This window comes from Aspergillus neoniger (assembly GCF_003184625.1).
Source record: "Aspergillus neoniger CBS 115656 unplaced genomic scaffold BO87scaffold_11, whole genome shotgun sequence".
Lineage (NCBI taxonomy): Eukaryota > Fungi > Ascomycota > Eurotiomycetes > Eurotiales > Aspergillaceae > Aspergillus > Aspergillus neoniger.
In genome coordinates, this window is record NW_020291139.1 from 607,238 (window position 1) to 625,038 (window position 17,801).

Consider the following 17,801-nt stretch of genomic DNA (forward strand, 5'->3'; position numbering starts at 1 on the left):
AAAAAAAAAAAAAAAAAAAAAAAAAAAAAAAATCAATTAGCTACCAGCAGATACTCATTAATATATCGTTTATTTCTTGATAAAGAACCGGTATTTTCATGGCTCTATGCTATTTAGACTGAGACATGTGATATAAAATTTTGTCTTATATCTCTATGTTTTGCGTAATAATAATAATGCATTTGTCCGATTGAAGTTAGCTCTCCATATCCGTAATGCCTACTAGTACGTGTAACAGCATAGATGGTGTCCTTTATAGTATCGTTCAATGAGGAGACAATACGAGAGCTCTGGCTATGGCGTAGCTGACAGGCTTAATATCTCAGTTTAAATACTAGTGAGGTTACTGGTTTAGTGAAGTACCCCATGTTTCTGGACTTGGTATAGAACTCCAGTTTGGAATTGATAGTATCATGGCGAGAAAGAGAAAAGCGTGCATTGCCGCATTGCATAAGCAATATACGAGTGGTGACTGAGAGATTGACGCATAGCACTCCATATCAGCCATCGTCTTTATCTGTAATCATGAGTGGGGTCTACGATGACAGGTGTGGGTATTCATCCTCCGGAGATCTGATGCTTATTACGTACGGTTGTTGGCAGTTGGCTATTTGACGAGCAGATGTCCAACGGTGCAGAGCTAGCGCTAGATGAATTAATATGGCGGGGAAGATTTCGAAATCAAATCAATGTGCCGATTATTGGGGATAGCCAGGGTTTGCTGTCGCAGTTGTCGCTTTGGGTTAAATATCGCTTGTCGACCTGAAGACACAATTCCATAAGGATTGGCCACCGGACTACCCTCCACCTCGCTCACACTATTCCCCAGAGAAAAGCAATTGTACCGATATGTTGAAATGGTATAGATTGTGGTTTATGAGCATCAGATACACGGGGAGCCATGTTGTCGGCCCAAAAGGCACAGCATGCTTGGCCGGTTTGAATATAAAGTATAAAAAAACCAGGGATATCAAGCTCGTCCGTTGCCTTTAGGGGGGAAAAAGGGCTGACAATAATCATGCTGAAAAAAAGAAGATAAGAGTTCTTTTATTTTAATTCGTAGGGCTGACCGGCCCTGCCTCTCCCACGAACATTATCAACCCGCCAACTCCATCTCAACATTCGGCTCATTCCGTCGACTCCTTGCCCGACCGTCTGCGCGTAGAATCCGGAGTTGCCAACTAACGTAACAAAAGGGGCGTCATTTAGATGTTGGAGGGGTACAGCATAACACGGACGGTAGCACCGAAGGTCTTGGGGGGGAGGTTGTGGCGGAACTGAGCACGGACAACACCGGAGTTACCTGTTCATGAGGGAAGTATTGTTAGTTTTCCGAACTTTCCCGGTTCCAGCAATCACCGATAACAGATAGATATGTATTCCGTGGCAATCGTCGCGCAATGGAGCTGTGCATCACATACCGTGGGGACGGGTAACCTTGCCCCAGATGACCCGGATGTTGGAGCCCCGGACCTCACGCTTGGCCCGGTAGACGAAAGCAACCTTCTTGCCCAGGTAGAAGCTGTAAAAAAATCCCGTCTTAGCTGTGTGTTCTGATATTTCGATCCCGGACCCATTCGCTACTCACTTTGCGGCCTCAGTGCTCTCAACACCGTCGATCTTGATCAGACTAGATAACCCATGTGTCAGATTCCCTTGTTCCTCTATATCGATATCGGTGCGGATCGCAAGTACCTGGTGTTGGGGTTGACGGTACGCTTGGAGCGCTGGTAGCTCACGTGGCGACCCCTGTAGAAAAAATTCGTATTAACCGGTCTGTTCTCGTTGCATTCCATCGCTTGGCCCGTATCTCTGATGTTCCGACATGGATCTTGATATTTTTTTTGATATTCATATCCGGAATGTGCGCGAATTCGACGGCGGACGGTTTGTGGTGAACTTACTTGACATAGACTATAATTCGCAAAAATATTCAGTTAGCATTTCATTCAGCATTTCGCCCAATATGCGCCCGCATATCCCCATCTATCCTTCTCCATCCCCATATTCCAACCATCGCGCACACATATCTGATATCCGGAAAATGATGGCACTCACGTCTGTGACCTTGTTCCGAAGGCATTCTGACGGCGTTTCTCTGAGCAGCAGCGGGCAACGCAAAAAGTCGAAGGAAGGGAGGTATGACCCGCAAAAGTCGTCCGGGTTGTCGTGGTTGTCGTCGCTTCGATAGGGTAACGGGACAACGCACAAGGCTCACAAATTGCGAGGTGTGTTCGGTGCGGCTCGCCCTAACCCCAAACGGGACGCTTAGCGAGCCGGACCACCCCAGGGCAAGCCGAAGTCCCGTGATGGGGAAGAGTTGCAGACCGCCTACGGGACACTAAACCGTCTTGGGAACATCACCGGATAAATAGCTTCTCCATACATCCGAGATAGATCATCATCGATTGCAGACCTTTGGGGCTCCTCCATCCCAACCCACCCCACCTGGCCAATTTTGCCGTCCGGGCTACTGTAGTCCGAAGACTCCTGGCTACCCGCCGGTCCCCTCTGCAGCAGCGGAGAGAGCTTTTGGCTAGAGCGCCCCAAGCTGACAAAACAGCTTGCGGATTCTTTTCCACCCATGACGGCAACTGCCCCATCACCCTTGATCTTGATAAGGGATTGGCCTCCTATCGCCGGGGTGGCGGCCTGTTGCAGGAGCTCCCCGTTTAATGGACAAGGAGTTTATCTTCTGACTTTCGAGTAAGCGTGAAGTAGCTGCATGACAGCATGGCGCTTAAACTACCTCTTACAGGGCAGTGCAGCAGAGTTGTACGGGTGTATGACTGGATGTATATAACGGGGGAGGATGACTCCTCCAGAAGCGATCAGACCGGGATACATATTTGGAAATCAAGCGTCCCCTCCAGCCCCACCAGGAAGTCGGCAACGAACCTGACATGATGTTTCTCTCCTGAAGGGGGACCCCCATAGAGCACGCAATACCATCAATGCCTCTGTTTTCTTTCAAGAAAAGAAAGAGGGGTAAAATATTGATGGGGGTGGTACCAGGGGAAATGGTGACGACAGTAATGTGCCATCGATACGAGGGTTTTGGTGTCGTGGGAATAAGCAACAATAGGCAGTGCATGCTGAGAACAATACTCCGTAGATACTCCAGCCCCCCCCGTTTCGGGATCGCACCCGTTAACTCCGGACTTGACTGGGCCGAAAGTTCGGTTTGATACATGGTCGCTGCGCTTACTTCACGGGAAAATAGAATCCGTATCGTCCTTCCAGATGACAAATTGGCCGATCCAACCCCACGAAGCTGGTCACCGGAGACGCGGATTCAGGAGTCTTTCCACTAGACTGGTGTGATTGTTCTGGCGCGATCGCTGCTATTCATCCTGTGGAATAGTCCGAAATCGCTCCATTATTTTGAGATCTTGTCTGGGTCACACCCTGGAAATCTGCGCAACGGTTCTCTTGCTTCACCTATTGTAGTTGAAAGTGGATTAGTGCTAAGTAGATTGACACTGCATTACTTACGGAGCCAACCTTGGAAGGTGATCTAAATTCTAATAAATGGGTGCTATGACCGGAATGCATGGAACTATCGTTATCACAAAGAAGCCAGGTCCTGAGCTGACTGACCTACCTGCATGAATGGGCTGGGGGCTGCTCCACAATTTGCCAGTAAACTCGAGGTGCGCGTGCCCGGCGCATATACCAATGTAGTACAGCGTCAGACCGCAAGAAACTCGGCACCTTTACATTTGCGGCTTTCCCTTTGTCTACAATTCAAGAGGAATGAAAATGTCAGATCAGAGTCGGAGGGTTAATATTACTGGGATAAGCTGACGCGGGGGGTGGTTCCGCATGCAACAGTAAGGTGTACCTTAAGATGGGCATCATCCGTTCCATGTGTGGTTCTCAGTGGAGCTGGGAGGAGATTTACAGCGGACCTGGCTCGGATAAATCAGTCCGTCTAAAAGAGAAGGGGCTGTTAGTCTAAACGATGATGTTTCTGAGGGACAGATAGAGTAAGTCGAGTGGGGGATGCTTCATCGTAAGTATTGATTTAAAGATATCTAGATATGCAAGTGGTAGATAGTAGAGAAGGGATTTATCGCGTTACCTAGCGATGATATAAGAGACGGATTGCCACAACGACTTCGGGGGAGAGAGAAAGAGAGAGAGAGAGAGTGCAGTATGAGTGGGAACGGAGAACCTGACAATTAGGGGAAAAATGGATGCTAGGGATAAAAAAGGAAGCATTTCCCGGGAGTAATCATACCAAGGAAATACTGAAGGAGTGAATTATCTACTACTCCGTGGCAGGCGAGTAAGTAAGTAGTGTCTGAGTGATGTAAAATAACCCCGAATAATAGAATTGGATAACAACTTACCTATTCACTAATCACTACTAACTCACGGGGTCCCGCGGCAGTAATCGACGTAGTGGAAGAACCCAAGCCGGGCTTCCCAGTAACAAAGTAGTAACAAAGCTGCCCCACCCGGGCTCACTCACTTTTGCCCACCCTGCAGCAGAGCAGCTCCTCTCTCCTCGACGAGAGGCCCTCCTCCGGTCTTAAAAAGTACTTGCTCCGCCGGAACTGTTGGGATTTTTCCAACAAACCTCTCTGTCCTTGCTGTCTCCCTGTATCCTCTTTATTTCCTCTCCTCCCTCTTCCACCGATTCTCTCACATTCCCCTTCCCATCTCGTGGTTGTTCACACATCAATAAAACATGGCCAGCACAATAGCACGTACTGAGGAACGCCAGAATGCTGGGTGAGTTTTGCGGTCTCCCTCTCTGACATCACACCCCTCCTCCCTCCCACTCCCGTCCCTCCTGCCCGCCGCCCAGACGTGAGGATTCACCACCTACTCCTCCCCATAACAAGCCGGTCGCCCAACATTCACTGGCAGGCTTCCCGCTTTCCATTGTTCTTCAATTGGTCCCCAGGATTACTCCTTTGGTCTTGACGAAAGGACTATCCTTCTGACTCACCACCAACCTCACTGCCCCTCCGGGCTGTAGCGGACTGCGGGCACCGACCTACATCATCGATCTACACACGATCCCTGTGGCACTATAATCGTCAATCTATAGCCTAGCTAACATGGACGTTTTACGTAGCACCATGGAGCTCAAAGATGACACTGTCATCATAGTACTGGGTGCCTCCGGAGATCTTGCAAAGAAGAAGACTGTCAGTGATGACCCCCTGATTCATGTCGACCGCAGAGGAAGCTAACTTCTTACAGTTCCCGGCACTTTTCGGCCTTGTATGTCCACTTACAGATCCAATTGCAGTTTGACTCACCCCAGTATGGTTACTGATTGCGCTTCCAGTATCGCAACAAGTTCCTCCCCAAGGGTATCAAGATCGTCGGATATGCCCGGACAAACATGGACCATGAGGAGTACCTGAGGCGTGTGCGCTCATACATCAAGACCCCCACCAAGGAAATCGAAGAGCAGCTGGACAGCTTCTGCCAGCTCTGCACCTACATCTCCGGTCAATACGACAAGGATGACTCGTTCATCAACCTCAACAAGCACCTCGAGGAGATTGAGAAGGGCCAGAAGGAGCAGAACAGAATCTACTACATGGCCCTCCCCCCTAGCGTTTTCACCACCGTTTCCGACCAACTCAAGCGCAACTGCTACCCCAAGAACGGCGTTGCTCGTATCATCGTAAGTCAATCCTGGGCTGATATCACTCTGCAGTTGGCCATTATTCTTACTCGCCTGTTTTCCTATTTCACAGGTAGAGAAGCCTTTCGGCAAGGACCTTCAGAGCTCGCGCGATCTCCAAAAGGCACTGGAGCCTAACTGGAAGGAAGAGGAGATCTTCCGTATCGACCACTACTTGGGTAAGGAGATGGTCAAGAACATCCTTATCATGCGCTTCGGAAACGAATTCTTCAACGCCACCTGGAACCGCCACCACATCGATAACGTTCAGGTACGACCTTGCGCTATCCAGTTGACTTTCTGAATTATGGCTAAATTGTCGCCTTTATGATTAGATCACATTCAAGGAGCCCTTCGGTACTGAGGGACGTGGTGGTTACTTCGATGAGTTCGGCATCATCCGTGATGTCATGCAGAACCGTACGTTCGAACCCTCGCGGGGCATTGTCGACACAATACTGATCAAAATCTTCCTCAGACCTTCTCCAGGTGTTGACGCTGCTCGCTATGGAGCGCCCCATCTCCTTCTCCGCTGAGGACATCCGTGACGAGAAGGTAAAGTGTGCGATTGGCTATCGGTCGAGCGAGGTTACTAATACTTAACCAGGTTCGTGTCCTGCGTGCGATGGACGCCATTGAGCCCAAGAACGTCATCATTGGCCAGTACGGAAAGTCTCTCGATGGCAGCAAGCCCGCCTACAAGGAGGATGAGACCGTTCCCCAGGATTCCCGCTGCCCCACCTTCTGCGCTATGGTCGCCTACATCAAGAACGAGAGGTGGGACGGTGTTCCCTTCATCATGAAGGCTGGCAAGGGTATGTGCCTCTTTCCGAGCGATCTTATCAATGGCGGGTATACTAACTATTCGCAGCCTTGAACGAGCAGAAGACCGAGATCCGCATCCAGTTCCGTGACGTTACCTCCGGAATCTTCAAGGACATCCCCCGTAACGAGCTCGTTATCCGCGTCCAGCCAAACGAGTCCGTGTACATCAAGATGAACTCCAAGCTGCCTGGCCTGTCCATGCAGACGGTTGTGACTGAGCTCGACCTCACCTACCGCCGCCGCTTCTCCGACCTCAAGATCCCCGAGGCCTACGAGTCTCTGATCCTGGATGCGCTGAAGGGCGACCACTCCAACTTCGTCCGTGACGATGAGCTGGATGCCAGCTGGAGGATCTTCACCCCTCTCCTGCACTATCTGGATGACAACAAGGAGATCATCCCCATGGAATACCCCTACGGTACGTGCACAACTTGAAATTTAATTTAAACCGCTTACATGCTGACGAACGGCGTGCGCAGGCTCCCGCGGACCCGCTGTCCTTGATGACTTCACCGCGTCCTTCGGCTACAAGTTCAGTGATGCTGCTGGCTACCAGTGGCCCTTGACTTCCACCCCCAACCGCCTGTAGATAAGGGCGGTCGGCGTGTTACGATGGATGAAGATGAAAAAAAAAAAAAAGAAAGTGCCAAAAAAGGCTAAAAAAAGATGTTAATGCGATTGATTTTCGGTCGAAAATCATGGTATGACGGGGCATCTGGGATGATATGACAGAAATGAAGCACTCGGGACTATTTATCGGTCGGCTGGGCAATGACTGGTGTTATCTATTCGCAACCCCTTTTTAGAAACGAATGCAGAGAACGTAACGAACCACCCCCGGTCGGTTGGGACCGCCGCTGGCTTCACCGGAAGCTGGAAGTAGTCGCGTGACAGTAGCAAGACGGTACCTGTATTATTGACCCTTGCCTGGTGCCTGAGTCCTTGTGTGCCCTGTAGAATTAGGTTCGAAAGGTTAGAAAAGACAGTCAGGCTAACCCATAGACTTCCCCAGTTTCAGATTTGTTTTAATCCCCCGACCTTGCTTTAGGTTGTTCACACCACCCGCTATTAATAAACCCAAGTACCGTCGCGGTGGTGGGTCTCAGCGTGGCCGGTGCCGATAAGACGAGGTACCTGACGGGCCGGGGGCCCGCATGCGTACGCTTTTGGTGGGCTCAGCCCGGCCTCGCCTGTCGTCTGTCTGCCCATCCCTCCTCTTTTCTTCCCATCCCTTCTTCTGTCCGGTCGTGAGTCCCTTCTGCTTCGCGTCGAACGTTATTTGTCGCTCTCCCCGGTCACGAAAACCTACATTTACTCCAGTATCGCCCTTTTCCTAACGACATCAAACCTTTGGCGGATCGCGGACCCTGTTCCATCCTCGCAGCTATTTTTATCCCCAACGAACCGTGCGACGACTGCCTACGACCCATCACGCATTTGCCTCGTCCTTCTGCGTCGGATCTCACAATTTAGCTTCCGTACCGTCCCAGCATCGAATCTACTCCATCCGAGGATCGATTAGCTACACTTGCACGTTGTTTTGGCCTGATCGCAGGCGCAAATTCGAGGCGAACCCCCGCGGTTCATGGAAAGCATACAAGAATTGTGAAAAGGGCCAAGTGCATGCGGGCATTCGAACACTGAGAATGCCACAAGCTGCAAGATGGGTGGGCACACCCTCTATCAAGGGACGAAGGGAGTGGGTGCGCATGGTGCTGTTGACCTTTAGTTTGTTGGGCTTACAGTATGTATTCTTCCCCTCATTCTCATTCCTCCGACAATGTTTTCTTCGGCTCTTCCCAGACGGAAGACAATCACCATTACAAATGCGCATAAAAGACTGACTTGCTTCTTGTCGACAGGTTTACCTGGGGCATTGAAATGACTTGTATGCGCGTTGCTGGCTCTTGTCTACTTGCTCTATCTTTCTAACTTGCGATGCAGATTGCACCCCATACCTGCTCCAACTGGGCCTCACCAAATCCAAGACCTCGCTTGTCTGGATCGCCGGCCCTCTTTCTGGCTTGATCATCCAGCCACTCATCGGTGTCATTGCTGACCGATCTCGATCCAAATGGGGGCGACGCAGGCCTTTCATGATTGTCGGCTCGTTCGTCGTCGCAACGTGCCTGCTTGTTCTTGGTTGGACTACTGAGATCGTCAATACGTTTGTTAAGGATGCGGAAAAGGTACTTGATAGCATGCGAATAGCCTTCTTTACGCCTTTCCATACTCAGAAGCTGACTGAGATCGTCCATTGCCCCAGGCCAGAAACGTCACCATCGCGCTAGCAGTTCTAAGTATTTACGCTGTGGACTTTGCTATCAACGTTGGTAAGTCTGCACCAGCCATGATATTCGTTTATCTCTATCTAACCCAATCACAGTCCAGGCGTGTTGTCGCAGCTTGATTGTCGACACATTGCCTATTCCTTTGCAACAGACTGGATCAGCATGGGGTATGCGTCTTCTGCCTCTGACTACAAAGTATGGTAGCTAACAGTGTATAGCGACTCGGATGACCGCAATTGGCCAGCTCATTGGATATGTAATTGGATCAATTGATACTGTTAGCATATTTGGCGCCATAATCGGCGACACGCAGTTCAAGCAAATGACGGTCATTGCAGCAATGTCATTGGTTGGTGCTGTCTTCGTTACCTCGTACGCAGTCAAGGAGCGAGTTTTGGTCACTGCGAGGTAAGACAAAATACGTAAATAGGTCTACACCATGCAAAATACTGACACACATCAACAGAGACTCTGATGACAAGGCCGGGACGCTGCAGGTCATTTCTCAACTTGTCAAGACCACGATGGATCTGCCACCGCGTATTCAGGCCATCTGCTGGGCGCAATTCTGGGCGTGGATTGGTACTGTGCCATTATACTCTCGAACCAGCTTTTCAGTAGGAATGTACTAACCGAATAATCCGCAGGCTGGTTCCCCTTTCTCTTCTACAGCACCACCTGGGTCGGAGAAACATACTTTCGATATGAAGTCCCCAAAGGCGCAACTCAACCAGCCGATATGCTTGGAGAAGTCGGTCGAGTGGGCAGTTTATCGCTAGTCGTCTTTTCCTCCATGACCTTCATCGGCTCCGTTCTTCTGCCGTTCTGCGTCCAACCACCAGACAGCAAACGACCCAGGTTCACGCCACGCCCACCCCCAGGCCTCGCCTCACTGCTTAAGACAGTAATGGGCATCCGCCCCGATCTCCAAACAACATGGCTGATCTCCCACGTCATGTTCGCCGCGACCATGATCTTCGCTCCTTTTGCCCGCTCCCGCGCCGTCGCAACCTTTCTCGTCGCCCTCTGTGGCATTCCCTGGGCCGTCACCTGCTGGGCTCCTTTCACCTTTATGGGCATAGAAATCAACAAACTCACCATGAACCCCTCGCAATCCTTCCGCTCATCCGGCGTAACAATGATCACCTCCTCTAGCCTTCTCTCCGGCGGGCCCACCACCTACAGTGACCGCACTAACGACACAGAAATGGACGTCCTCCGCCTCAACCACCACGACCCAGACAGCGACAGCGACATCGAAGACGGCGTCTCCAACACCCCATCCACCGGCGAACTCGCCGGTATCTACCTAGGCGTACTAAATGTCTACACAACCCTCCCACAATTCCTCGGTACCTTCATCAGCTGGATCGTCTTCAGTGTTCTCGAGCCCGGCAGCACGAAACGCGACGACACAGCCCAGGACTCCCAATGGATGAATCTAGATAAGAGCACCCCGAACGCTATCTCCATCTGCTTATTCATCGGCGCATTGAGTGCTATTGTCGCTGTTGAAGCAACGCGACGCATGCGATACACTATATAGAGTGATCGTTTTGTTCTTCCGTAGTTGCCTTCTTTTTGGCATGACTAGAGGGATAGATTTTGCACCTTCATCTACTTGTTTTCCTTCGGCACTTTTAAAGCGGATCATCGTCTCATTCACACGACTCTGATGATGATTTATACTGTTCTATTTTTTCGATTCTATCCTACACTTTCGATACCCTGATACTCAACCAAGCGGGTTCATACGTTGGGAACTGGTCTGCTGTGTGCACTATCTACTACTGCTCTTTTGGGTAAGAAGAAAGTACAACATACCAGTTCCCATACATTGACTGCATTGTTTGATTAGCGTGACCTGACCTGACATGCATGCATGGTTGCTTTGCTTTTGTTTATATTTTTTGTATGATGAGAACCCCCCGGGTTACAGTGCATATACATGCGTATGCCGGTGCACATGTATGGTGGCTGTGATATGAGAGGAGGGGAAAAATTAAAATAATGGGTTGGACGATATATGCACATGTAATAGATAATTAACTTTCAATGGATAAACTTACTTCAAATTCTGTTTGCTATTTCCGCTTTTGTCAAGTAAGATTTCCGGCAAGATGCCATGTTAACCCACTCTCCTGAAACAGGTCAAACTTGCAGGTGACTTCTATCTGCGACTAATCTAGGGGGAAATACTAAATCGATGAAAACCAGATCACTAGAATCAGGTTCACTATCACAATAAAGAAGCTGAATAGATAGCATAGCTAAAGAACGACCGAGGTATATTGGATATATTGCAGAAGACACAACAACAGTCCAACGAACTAACGGTAATTGTATGGATAAATCACAAGCAGGCACAACAAGGAGGGGAATATAACAACAAGAAAGCAGAGAAGAAGCAGTAACAAACAAACTTGATTAAGAAGACAACTTGCTACCATTACCGATATCCCCGCGCAACAGGAACCGGCAGCAGGCACAAGAGGAACGGAAATGGGAATAAAAAGTGGACAATCATGCGTAGAACGGCATCACGGCGTATGTCTGTCATGCGCGGCTTGCAATATCTTCAGACCTTGTTGCCATGGGTCCGGGCTCAGTCAGCAAGATGGCAGGCAGGATGGACCTGGACGCGAAGGGGTAGGTGAAAATACATTAAATGGCGTATAAACATCGGGGGTCAAATACAGTGGTATATGGGTGATAGCGACAGTATACTCAAAGGGTCAGAAACGACAGTAGCGAAAGTAAGGAAGTGATCAGCAGAAAAGACTGGAGCTATTAGCTTCAAGGCTTGCTTGCAGCTTGCATGTTGCCAGTGAGTTCAGCAACTCTGGCCTTGATACGGGCAGCACGAGATTCGAAGCCTAGTGGTTCTTATGTTAGAGCCATGTTCATAGATCTTCAACGCAAAACCAGAATCACTTACTCTCTTCTTCACTGGTGTTGTCATCGTCGCTATCATCAGCATGCGACTCGACCTGAGCTGCCCTCGCCGCGGCGTTCTGGCGGATCTGGGCCCAGCGGTCATAGGATGTGTTCATCGGCGGAGGGGAAGGGCTGCGCTCATCCTGTGGCTCAACAGAAACCCGATCGGTCGCAGAGTGAAACGATGCAGGCTTCTCAAGGAATCGTTCGGAAACAGGAGAATCGCTAGGGACAAAAGCAGGCTGCTCGACCAGGGGTCCCTGGTCAAACCTGGAGAACTCTTGATCGGCCGCTGCGCGTTCTCTGGTATCAATGCGCGAAAGAGCGTCATATTCGGCTTGACGGCGGATTTGAGGTTCATCGCTGTGGGGAGCAGGGGGTTTGAGTGCTTCCATAGTAACCGTGGGTTCAGTGGGCTCGGGGACTTTCTCTTCCGCAGCAGGCGCGGCAGGCTTGGGACTCTCGACAGGCTTAGGTGCCTCGACAGGGACTGTAATGGGCACAGGCTTCTTTTTCAGTGTAGGCTTGCCATTTGTCGAAGGGCGCATCGTCTGCTCCTGGGCGGCTCTTGCCTTGTCCTCGAGGGCAGCCCGAGCGGCGGCAACAGCGGACCCAGTAGGTTTCATTGGCGGCTTTGGTTCAGGCTCGTTCTTCTTTTTGACTGTTCCGAACATGCTCTTGAAACCGGCGTTGCCGGGCTTCTTCTTGATCTTCCGACTAGACTCCTCCGAATCCATGGACTGTTTCGGGAGCGATTCAGTGGTTGACAAGGCAAGGCTCGGGCTGTCAGCCCTGCTTGCCGGATGCTCCTCTTGAGCAGCAGGCTCTTTTCTGGGAACTGCGGGCTTCGGGGAACTTGACGGTGTATCCTTCGGCAAAGGTGGCGGTGCCTGTCGAGCACTGGCGCTGGCCTTCGGGGAGGTCGGGGTGCTGGGCTGTTCGATCGGCACCTTGGCATCTTCTGCTAGAGCACCAGTTCCTGCACGGCTGTTACTCAAGTAGGCAGTTCTGTAGGTGTTTTTATCGTAATTGGTCGCCCACTTCATAGCCTGAGACGCTTCGTTCACGATCGACGGCTGTAGTGTCATGACAGAGTTCGTCTTCGTGTTGTATTTGACATCCTCTGAGACGTTCTTAGAGCCATTGGCAGCTTCTTGTTCCTCCCGATGCCGCTTCTGAAGTGCTGCCGCTGCCGCTTGGATGCGGGCATGCTGGTCAGGGGCAATACTGGTCTTGCTTTGGGGAGCTTCATTGTCCGGCCGCTTGTACGAGTCTTCCACCGCACTAACTTTCTTAGCGGAGGACTTGCGACGCCCAACACCGCGTTTACGAGTCGAGAACCCAAAGAAGCGCTTCTTTTCCACGATGTATGCACCCGGTTCTGGTTCCGGTGCTGCGCCCTTCACCTGCTCTTCCAGTACCAACCACTTTGTGTCTTTGATTACGGTCTCGAGCAATGCACACCGGCCAAAAACGGCCTTTCGGGACACGGGCTCCTCACCAGCCAAACTGCTGATCCACACCCACCAAAAAGAGTCATCGAGATCGAGAGTGGTGATGCTTGCGAGCTCACCCGGTTCCATGGACGGCTCGTCATTCAGGCTGCGCTTGTGTGACTGCGAGCTTTGACCCCGGACGCTTGCGATAGGGGGAAGAACCTTGTCAGGAGGAAGAAGCAAAGGAGCAATCGGGCCCTTCAGGCCGTTCTCGTCACCAAAGCCGGACGACATGAAGTCTGCCCATGATGGAGTCGTGGGCCGGCCGAAGTCACCTGCACCGGACTGTGGAGCGGACCTTAAGCCACCTCCGAATTCGTTCCTGGCTAGACGAACTGCGCTTGAATCATCATCCAGGTCAGACTCGAGGGCACCGCCAAATCCAAGGTCCTCAAATCGCGACCACGAGGCTTCCCGAGTCGCCGATCCCGGCTCCGGTGCACTTGACTGATTGATGGAAGAGATGCATTTGAGCACACGAAGACACTCATCGGTCAGTGCTTTGGTGGGCTCCTCGAAGCTGGCGAACTCCTGGAGATGGCGGTCGCTGTCTCTGTACTCGAAGTTCTTTGCGCGCCGCAGCAGAGCGAATGGAGTAGGGGAGACGGTGTCGACAATCATCACGACTCTGGTGGTGGAGACCTGAAGTAGGGTGGGCGTCTCTGGCGGATATTCCGTCGCCCGGACAAGAGTCTGGAGGGAGATAGGGAGCGTTGTAATGGCGTTCACCCCGCGCAGTTCGGGCGACAAGGATCGCAGATAGGCGAAGAACAGATGGCTTGTCGCATCAGCGGCCCTGCAGGACGTCAGCTATCAAATCCTTTGTAAGGATAGATGATCGGTTTAAATCATTTCCGTGACATACCGTGCCCAATTCTTATAAGCGGCCTCGAAGCCGTTGCCCGTATCCGCATGATCGAATGCCCACCATCCGGCATACCGGGAGAGTTTCCGTCCACCAAGACCATTAGATTTACCGTGTGCTGCGACGGCAGCGAGGAGGTCGAAAAAGTCAAAAACGATCTTCGACCGAGCGTCGGAGTCGACACTGATGGGAATGAAAGTGGTAAATGCGTCGGGGGCAAACTGGGAATCTAAGGTTCATCAGCGCGCACGTTCCTAAGCAGATGCCGCTTGAGACATACCTTGCTCTCCAACCTTAAATAGTTCATATGCTTCCCAGGTAACGACTCCTCCAGGGAGTCGACTCCAACACCATTTCAGCACACTGCACAGGACCTATACAAGACAGACACGGAATAAGAATGAGTAAATGACCCCTCATCGTCAGATAGCAAAAAGAATGTATTGGCTCACCATGGGGTCCGACAGCCGGAGTTCTTGTGCCAATGCATTCCCGCTCAGAGGTGAGCCCCTTTCCAGGGACTGATTGAAGTAGTTACGGATGAAGGTACGTGCAGCGCTGGCGTCGGTACTTGGGCGGAAGGGTAGAAGTAAAAAGGGAGTTTGAAGAGCTGTCAAAAGGAGAACGAGGCAAGGATCAGCAAACTGAGGAATGCGCAAAGCTTGACTTGACTTGTACACCAGCGGGGGGCGGTGGATCACATCGGTTCAAAGATAGAAACACATACCTCGTGCCTTTAGTTCTTGGGTGCACCCTCGCAAGAGTTCCTGAACCTCTTCGGGGGCGACCTCGGATCGCTGCCACGCGTCGGTCCATGTGGGCTTTGCGGGCCCTTTCTCTTCTACTTCCGGGGATTTGGCTGCTTTCTTTGCAGCATTGTTGTCTTTACTTCGAAAGACGCGAGTGAAGAAAGGCATCTTGCACCATGCGCACGCCAGATTTGTTTTTGCGGGGAATACGCGATCGAAGGGGGAGTTGTAAATGAGTCCAAGGCGATGCCCAACGGCGGAGTAACGTAGATGCGTTTGTCCGTAGTGAAGTCGAGATCCAATGAGATCAGTAGATTAATGCGAGCGCGAGTGTTTGGGGGTGGGAAGGGAAGATCCAACAGATGTGCTCCAACACTTTTTTTGCAATGGACCTTCAGGACGCAAGGGTGGTTGACCCGTATTAAGGAAAAAGGAAACAATCGAGAAGCAGAGGCGGAGTTGACACTGAAACCCAAGTCGGATTATGAATCGGATACCTCAATAGATTAAACCCTAGTCAGGAAAAAAAAAATAAAATAGCTGCAAAGTCAGGAATTAGAAAAATAAAAAATGGTCCGATGGACGACGCAGACAGCAAGGACCATCCAGGAGTGTCCTAGAGGGAGGACCGCCTGCAGCCCAGGATGGGGCAGCACGTCTAGCGTGCAGCAGCAGCAGCAGCAGCAGCAACCGCGAAGGAATTCAGGGTAGTAAGGAAATGCAATCGAGCAGCTGGCCAACGAGCGTAGATACCACAGTTAATCCCGGATGACAACGTGGTGGAAGGGAAATTAACAGAAGACAAAGCTTGACAGAAACAAAGATTTGCAGAGAGGAGGGAGGGGGGAATAAAGGAGAGGGGAAAAGAAACACTGAAGTCGCAAATTGAGATGAGAAAAAGGACGGCGATGATGAGGATCTACTGGGCTTGCCGTTTCAGGGGGTGAAAGATTAATACGCCCGCAAAACACAGCAATCTGGTGCCATGGTTCTCTATCCCGCGATCCAGTCGGTAAACGCCCGTCGATTGGAGCAAACGAAAAGAAATAACCCAACCGAGTCAGAACTCGATCGGGCTCCCCTTCTTTTCTGGATCTTTTGCTTACTTTCTATGAGGTCACAGCTGAAGAACGTGGTTCCGACCAAGTTATATATTCAAAGGCGTTGTGTTGGTCAACATGGTTGACTATCTCCCGGTAGGTTACTTTAGTTAGCTATCTGGCGGGAGACGATGATCAACATTACCTGAATTATGGTATTATCACACCCTCTTTCCTAACATTACACGCATTCTCCATACATCCCCTCATCTACTGCATACAATAAACACAGTCCAGACTCATCATCCCTATAAATCCTATTAATCCTTCCCTTGGCATGGAAGACCTGCGGGGCTCAATGGTGTTTCACCTGCTGAAGATTCATTATGCTCTTCGTCACAGGGTATGAGTAATAGTAAGGATAGTAACTAGTAAGGATAGTAGTATATACTTACTAACTACGCCATAAACTGTGCAATATTGGTGCCCAGTCCGGGTCATTTGATGTGACATGGTTGTACAGCAGCAATAATTTTCTTTCCTATTGGGAAACATACCGCCTCTCCAAGCGTGTCGCGTCGAGTGTGATAAGTTGATTAGGGTAGAGTTAGTGTCATGTAGGAAGCACCTAGCCTGGCCTGCACCACCTTAGCACCGCCAGAACAGATCCTACGATTCCACTCAAAGAAAGTGATCTCCTGTGACGGGTCACGGTGCAAGGGCCAATCAGAGGACTTGGCTGGAAGAGGCAAGTGACTGATCAGGAGTCCCTGTTGGCCCGATGCGGATTAGGCGTATCGCCAACTGGGACTAGTCCGGTTTGGGATGGTCGATACCTGAGGCTGGCGGTGATAGCGATACGCCAGACTTGACTTGGCTGTGACTGTGCCGGCAGGCGGTAAAAGAACAACCAACGGCGCAGCTTTGTTTGGATAATTCTGTGGTTGGGGATTGTGCCAGCCAACTGCAATGTAACCCCATCTGGATTAGTGATGATGGCGTTATTCACAGTTTTCCCCCCCTCTCAATAAATGTAGATTAGTTTGTCTTAGTTAGTGTTGGAAAGAGGGGGATAATTTGTAGATGGGAGGAAGAGGGGGTGGAAAGAGGGGTGGGTAAGCGTGAGATAGCATTTAGCTGAGAGGAAGAAGAGAAGGAGGAAGATGCTGGTTAAGATGATTCACGAAAAATAAGCATGAAATTTCAAAGGTGAGATTTTGAAGGAGAGGATGCTACCCTTTCATCTTATATCTACTCAACTACTGACGGAGTACCTAGGTACAGTAAGTGTGAACTGCCGGGACAATCAATCTATTAATAGGGAGGCGGTAGTCAACAGCCGCCGTTGGCGAGTTGGTTAGCCGCCGGGAAGATGGGCCAAACCTCGAATGGGCGGCAGCTCTTCCCACCGTCGGTCTATCTTTAGAATAATCTTCTGCATCACCCGCGTGTCGCCGCTCCAGCCATCAGTCATCCTTTCCCTTTCTCACTCAATCCCCATCCATTCCATCATCGTTTCCCCCTCCCCATCCTAGAAATTAATTGACTTTTTTGTTCTATCACGTCGCCTATCTCTCGTCTCTCGTTGCTCAAGGTGGGTTTCCTAAGGCCTCGTCTTTCTCTCTCTCTCTTTTCCCTTTGTTTCGCTACCCTGTCCATCCATCTCTTTCTCTCTCTACCGCCCACCCCCTTTGTCGTGTCTTCCTGCCCGTCGGATCACGCCCGCGCGCGCCCTTCTGGTGTCCTGTTCATCCCTCCTCCAAAATATCGTCACTCTTCCTAATCTCACCCCTCCTTCCTCTTGCTTCTCCCACCCAAACAACTCTCTCGCATCACCAACCCCCTCATACACACACACAACCCCCCGGTCGTTCACTATCTTCCCTGGTTTTTGCGTATTTTCGCGCCTTACCTTCCTCTCCGTAGCGGAGAAGACAGTACTTCTCTC

At 50.7% G+C, this 17,801-nt stretch overlaps 4 protein-coding genes across 4 annotated transcripts; 2 read left to right on the plus strand and 2 right to left on the minus strand.

Annotated features, from left to right (window-relative positions):
- Positions 1 to 1,205: 1,205 nt before the first annotated feature.
- BO87DRAFT_385444 (60S ribosomal protein eL33) lies at positions 1,206 to 2,083 on the minus strand (the record flags this gene model as incomplete). Its single annotated transcript, XM_025624724.1, has 6 exons — positions 1,206 to 1,303; positions 1,422 to 1,522; positions 1,589 to 1,630; positions 1,696 to 1,749; positions 1,905 to 1,914; positions 2,059 to 2,083. The coding sequence occupies 6 exons, from the start codon at positions 2,081 to 2,083 to the stop codon at positions 1,206 to 1,208; spliced, it is 330 nt and encodes a 109-aa protein (XP_025481248.1).
- A 2,389-nt stretch (positions 2,084 to 4,472) lies between these two features.
- On the plus strand, positions 4,473 to 7,225 carry BO87DRAFT_375390 (glucose-6-phosphate dehydrogenase). Its single transcript, XM_025623026.1, has 10 exons — positions 4,473 to 4,740; positions 5,090 to 5,162; positions 5,218 to 5,238; positions 5,306 to 5,650; positions 5,724 to 5,921; positions 5,986 to 6,070; positions 6,129 to 6,205; positions 6,258 to 6,465; positions 6,522 to 6,893; positions 6,955 to 7,225. Exons 1-10 carry the CDS (start codon positions 4,697 to 4,699, stop codon positions 7,062 to 7,064), a joined length of 1,533 nt encoding a protein of 510 aa, XP_025481249.1. The 5' UTR covers positions 4,473 to 4,696; the 3' UTR covers positions 7,065 to 7,225.
- A 742-nt stretch (positions 7,226 to 7,967) lies between these two features.
- Positions 7,968 to 10,466, plus strand: BO87DRAFT_23601 (putative sucrose transporter). Its single transcript, XM_025618798.1, has 8 exons — positions 7,968 to 8,219; positions 8,338 to 8,363; positions 8,420 to 8,664; positions 8,742 to 8,808; positions 8,862 to 8,933; positions 8,985 to 9,174; positions 9,233 to 9,348; positions 9,414 to 10,466. The coding sequence occupies exons 1-8, from the start codon at positions 8,122 to 8,124 to the stop codon at positions 10,310 to 10,312; spliced, it is 1,713 nt and encodes a 570-aa protein (XP_025481250.1). The 5' UTR covers positions 7,968 to 8,121; the 3' UTR covers positions 10,313 to 10,466.
- A 1,096-nt stretch (positions 10,467 to 11,562) lies between these two features.
- BO87DRAFT_385447 (morphogenesis protein) lies at positions 11,563 to 14,981 on the minus strand (the record flags this gene model as incomplete). The annotated part of the gene is made up of 6 exons (XM_025624725.1): positions 11,563 to 11,642; positions 11,705 to 13,995; positions 14,065 to 14,293; positions 14,345 to 14,438; positions 14,517 to 14,674; positions 14,792 to 14,981. 6 exons carry the CDS (start codon positions 14,979 to 14,981, stop codon positions 11,563 to 11,565), a joined length of 3,042 nt encoding a protein of 1,013 aa, XP_025481251.1.
- Positions 14,982 to 17,801: the final 2,820 nt, after the last annotated feature.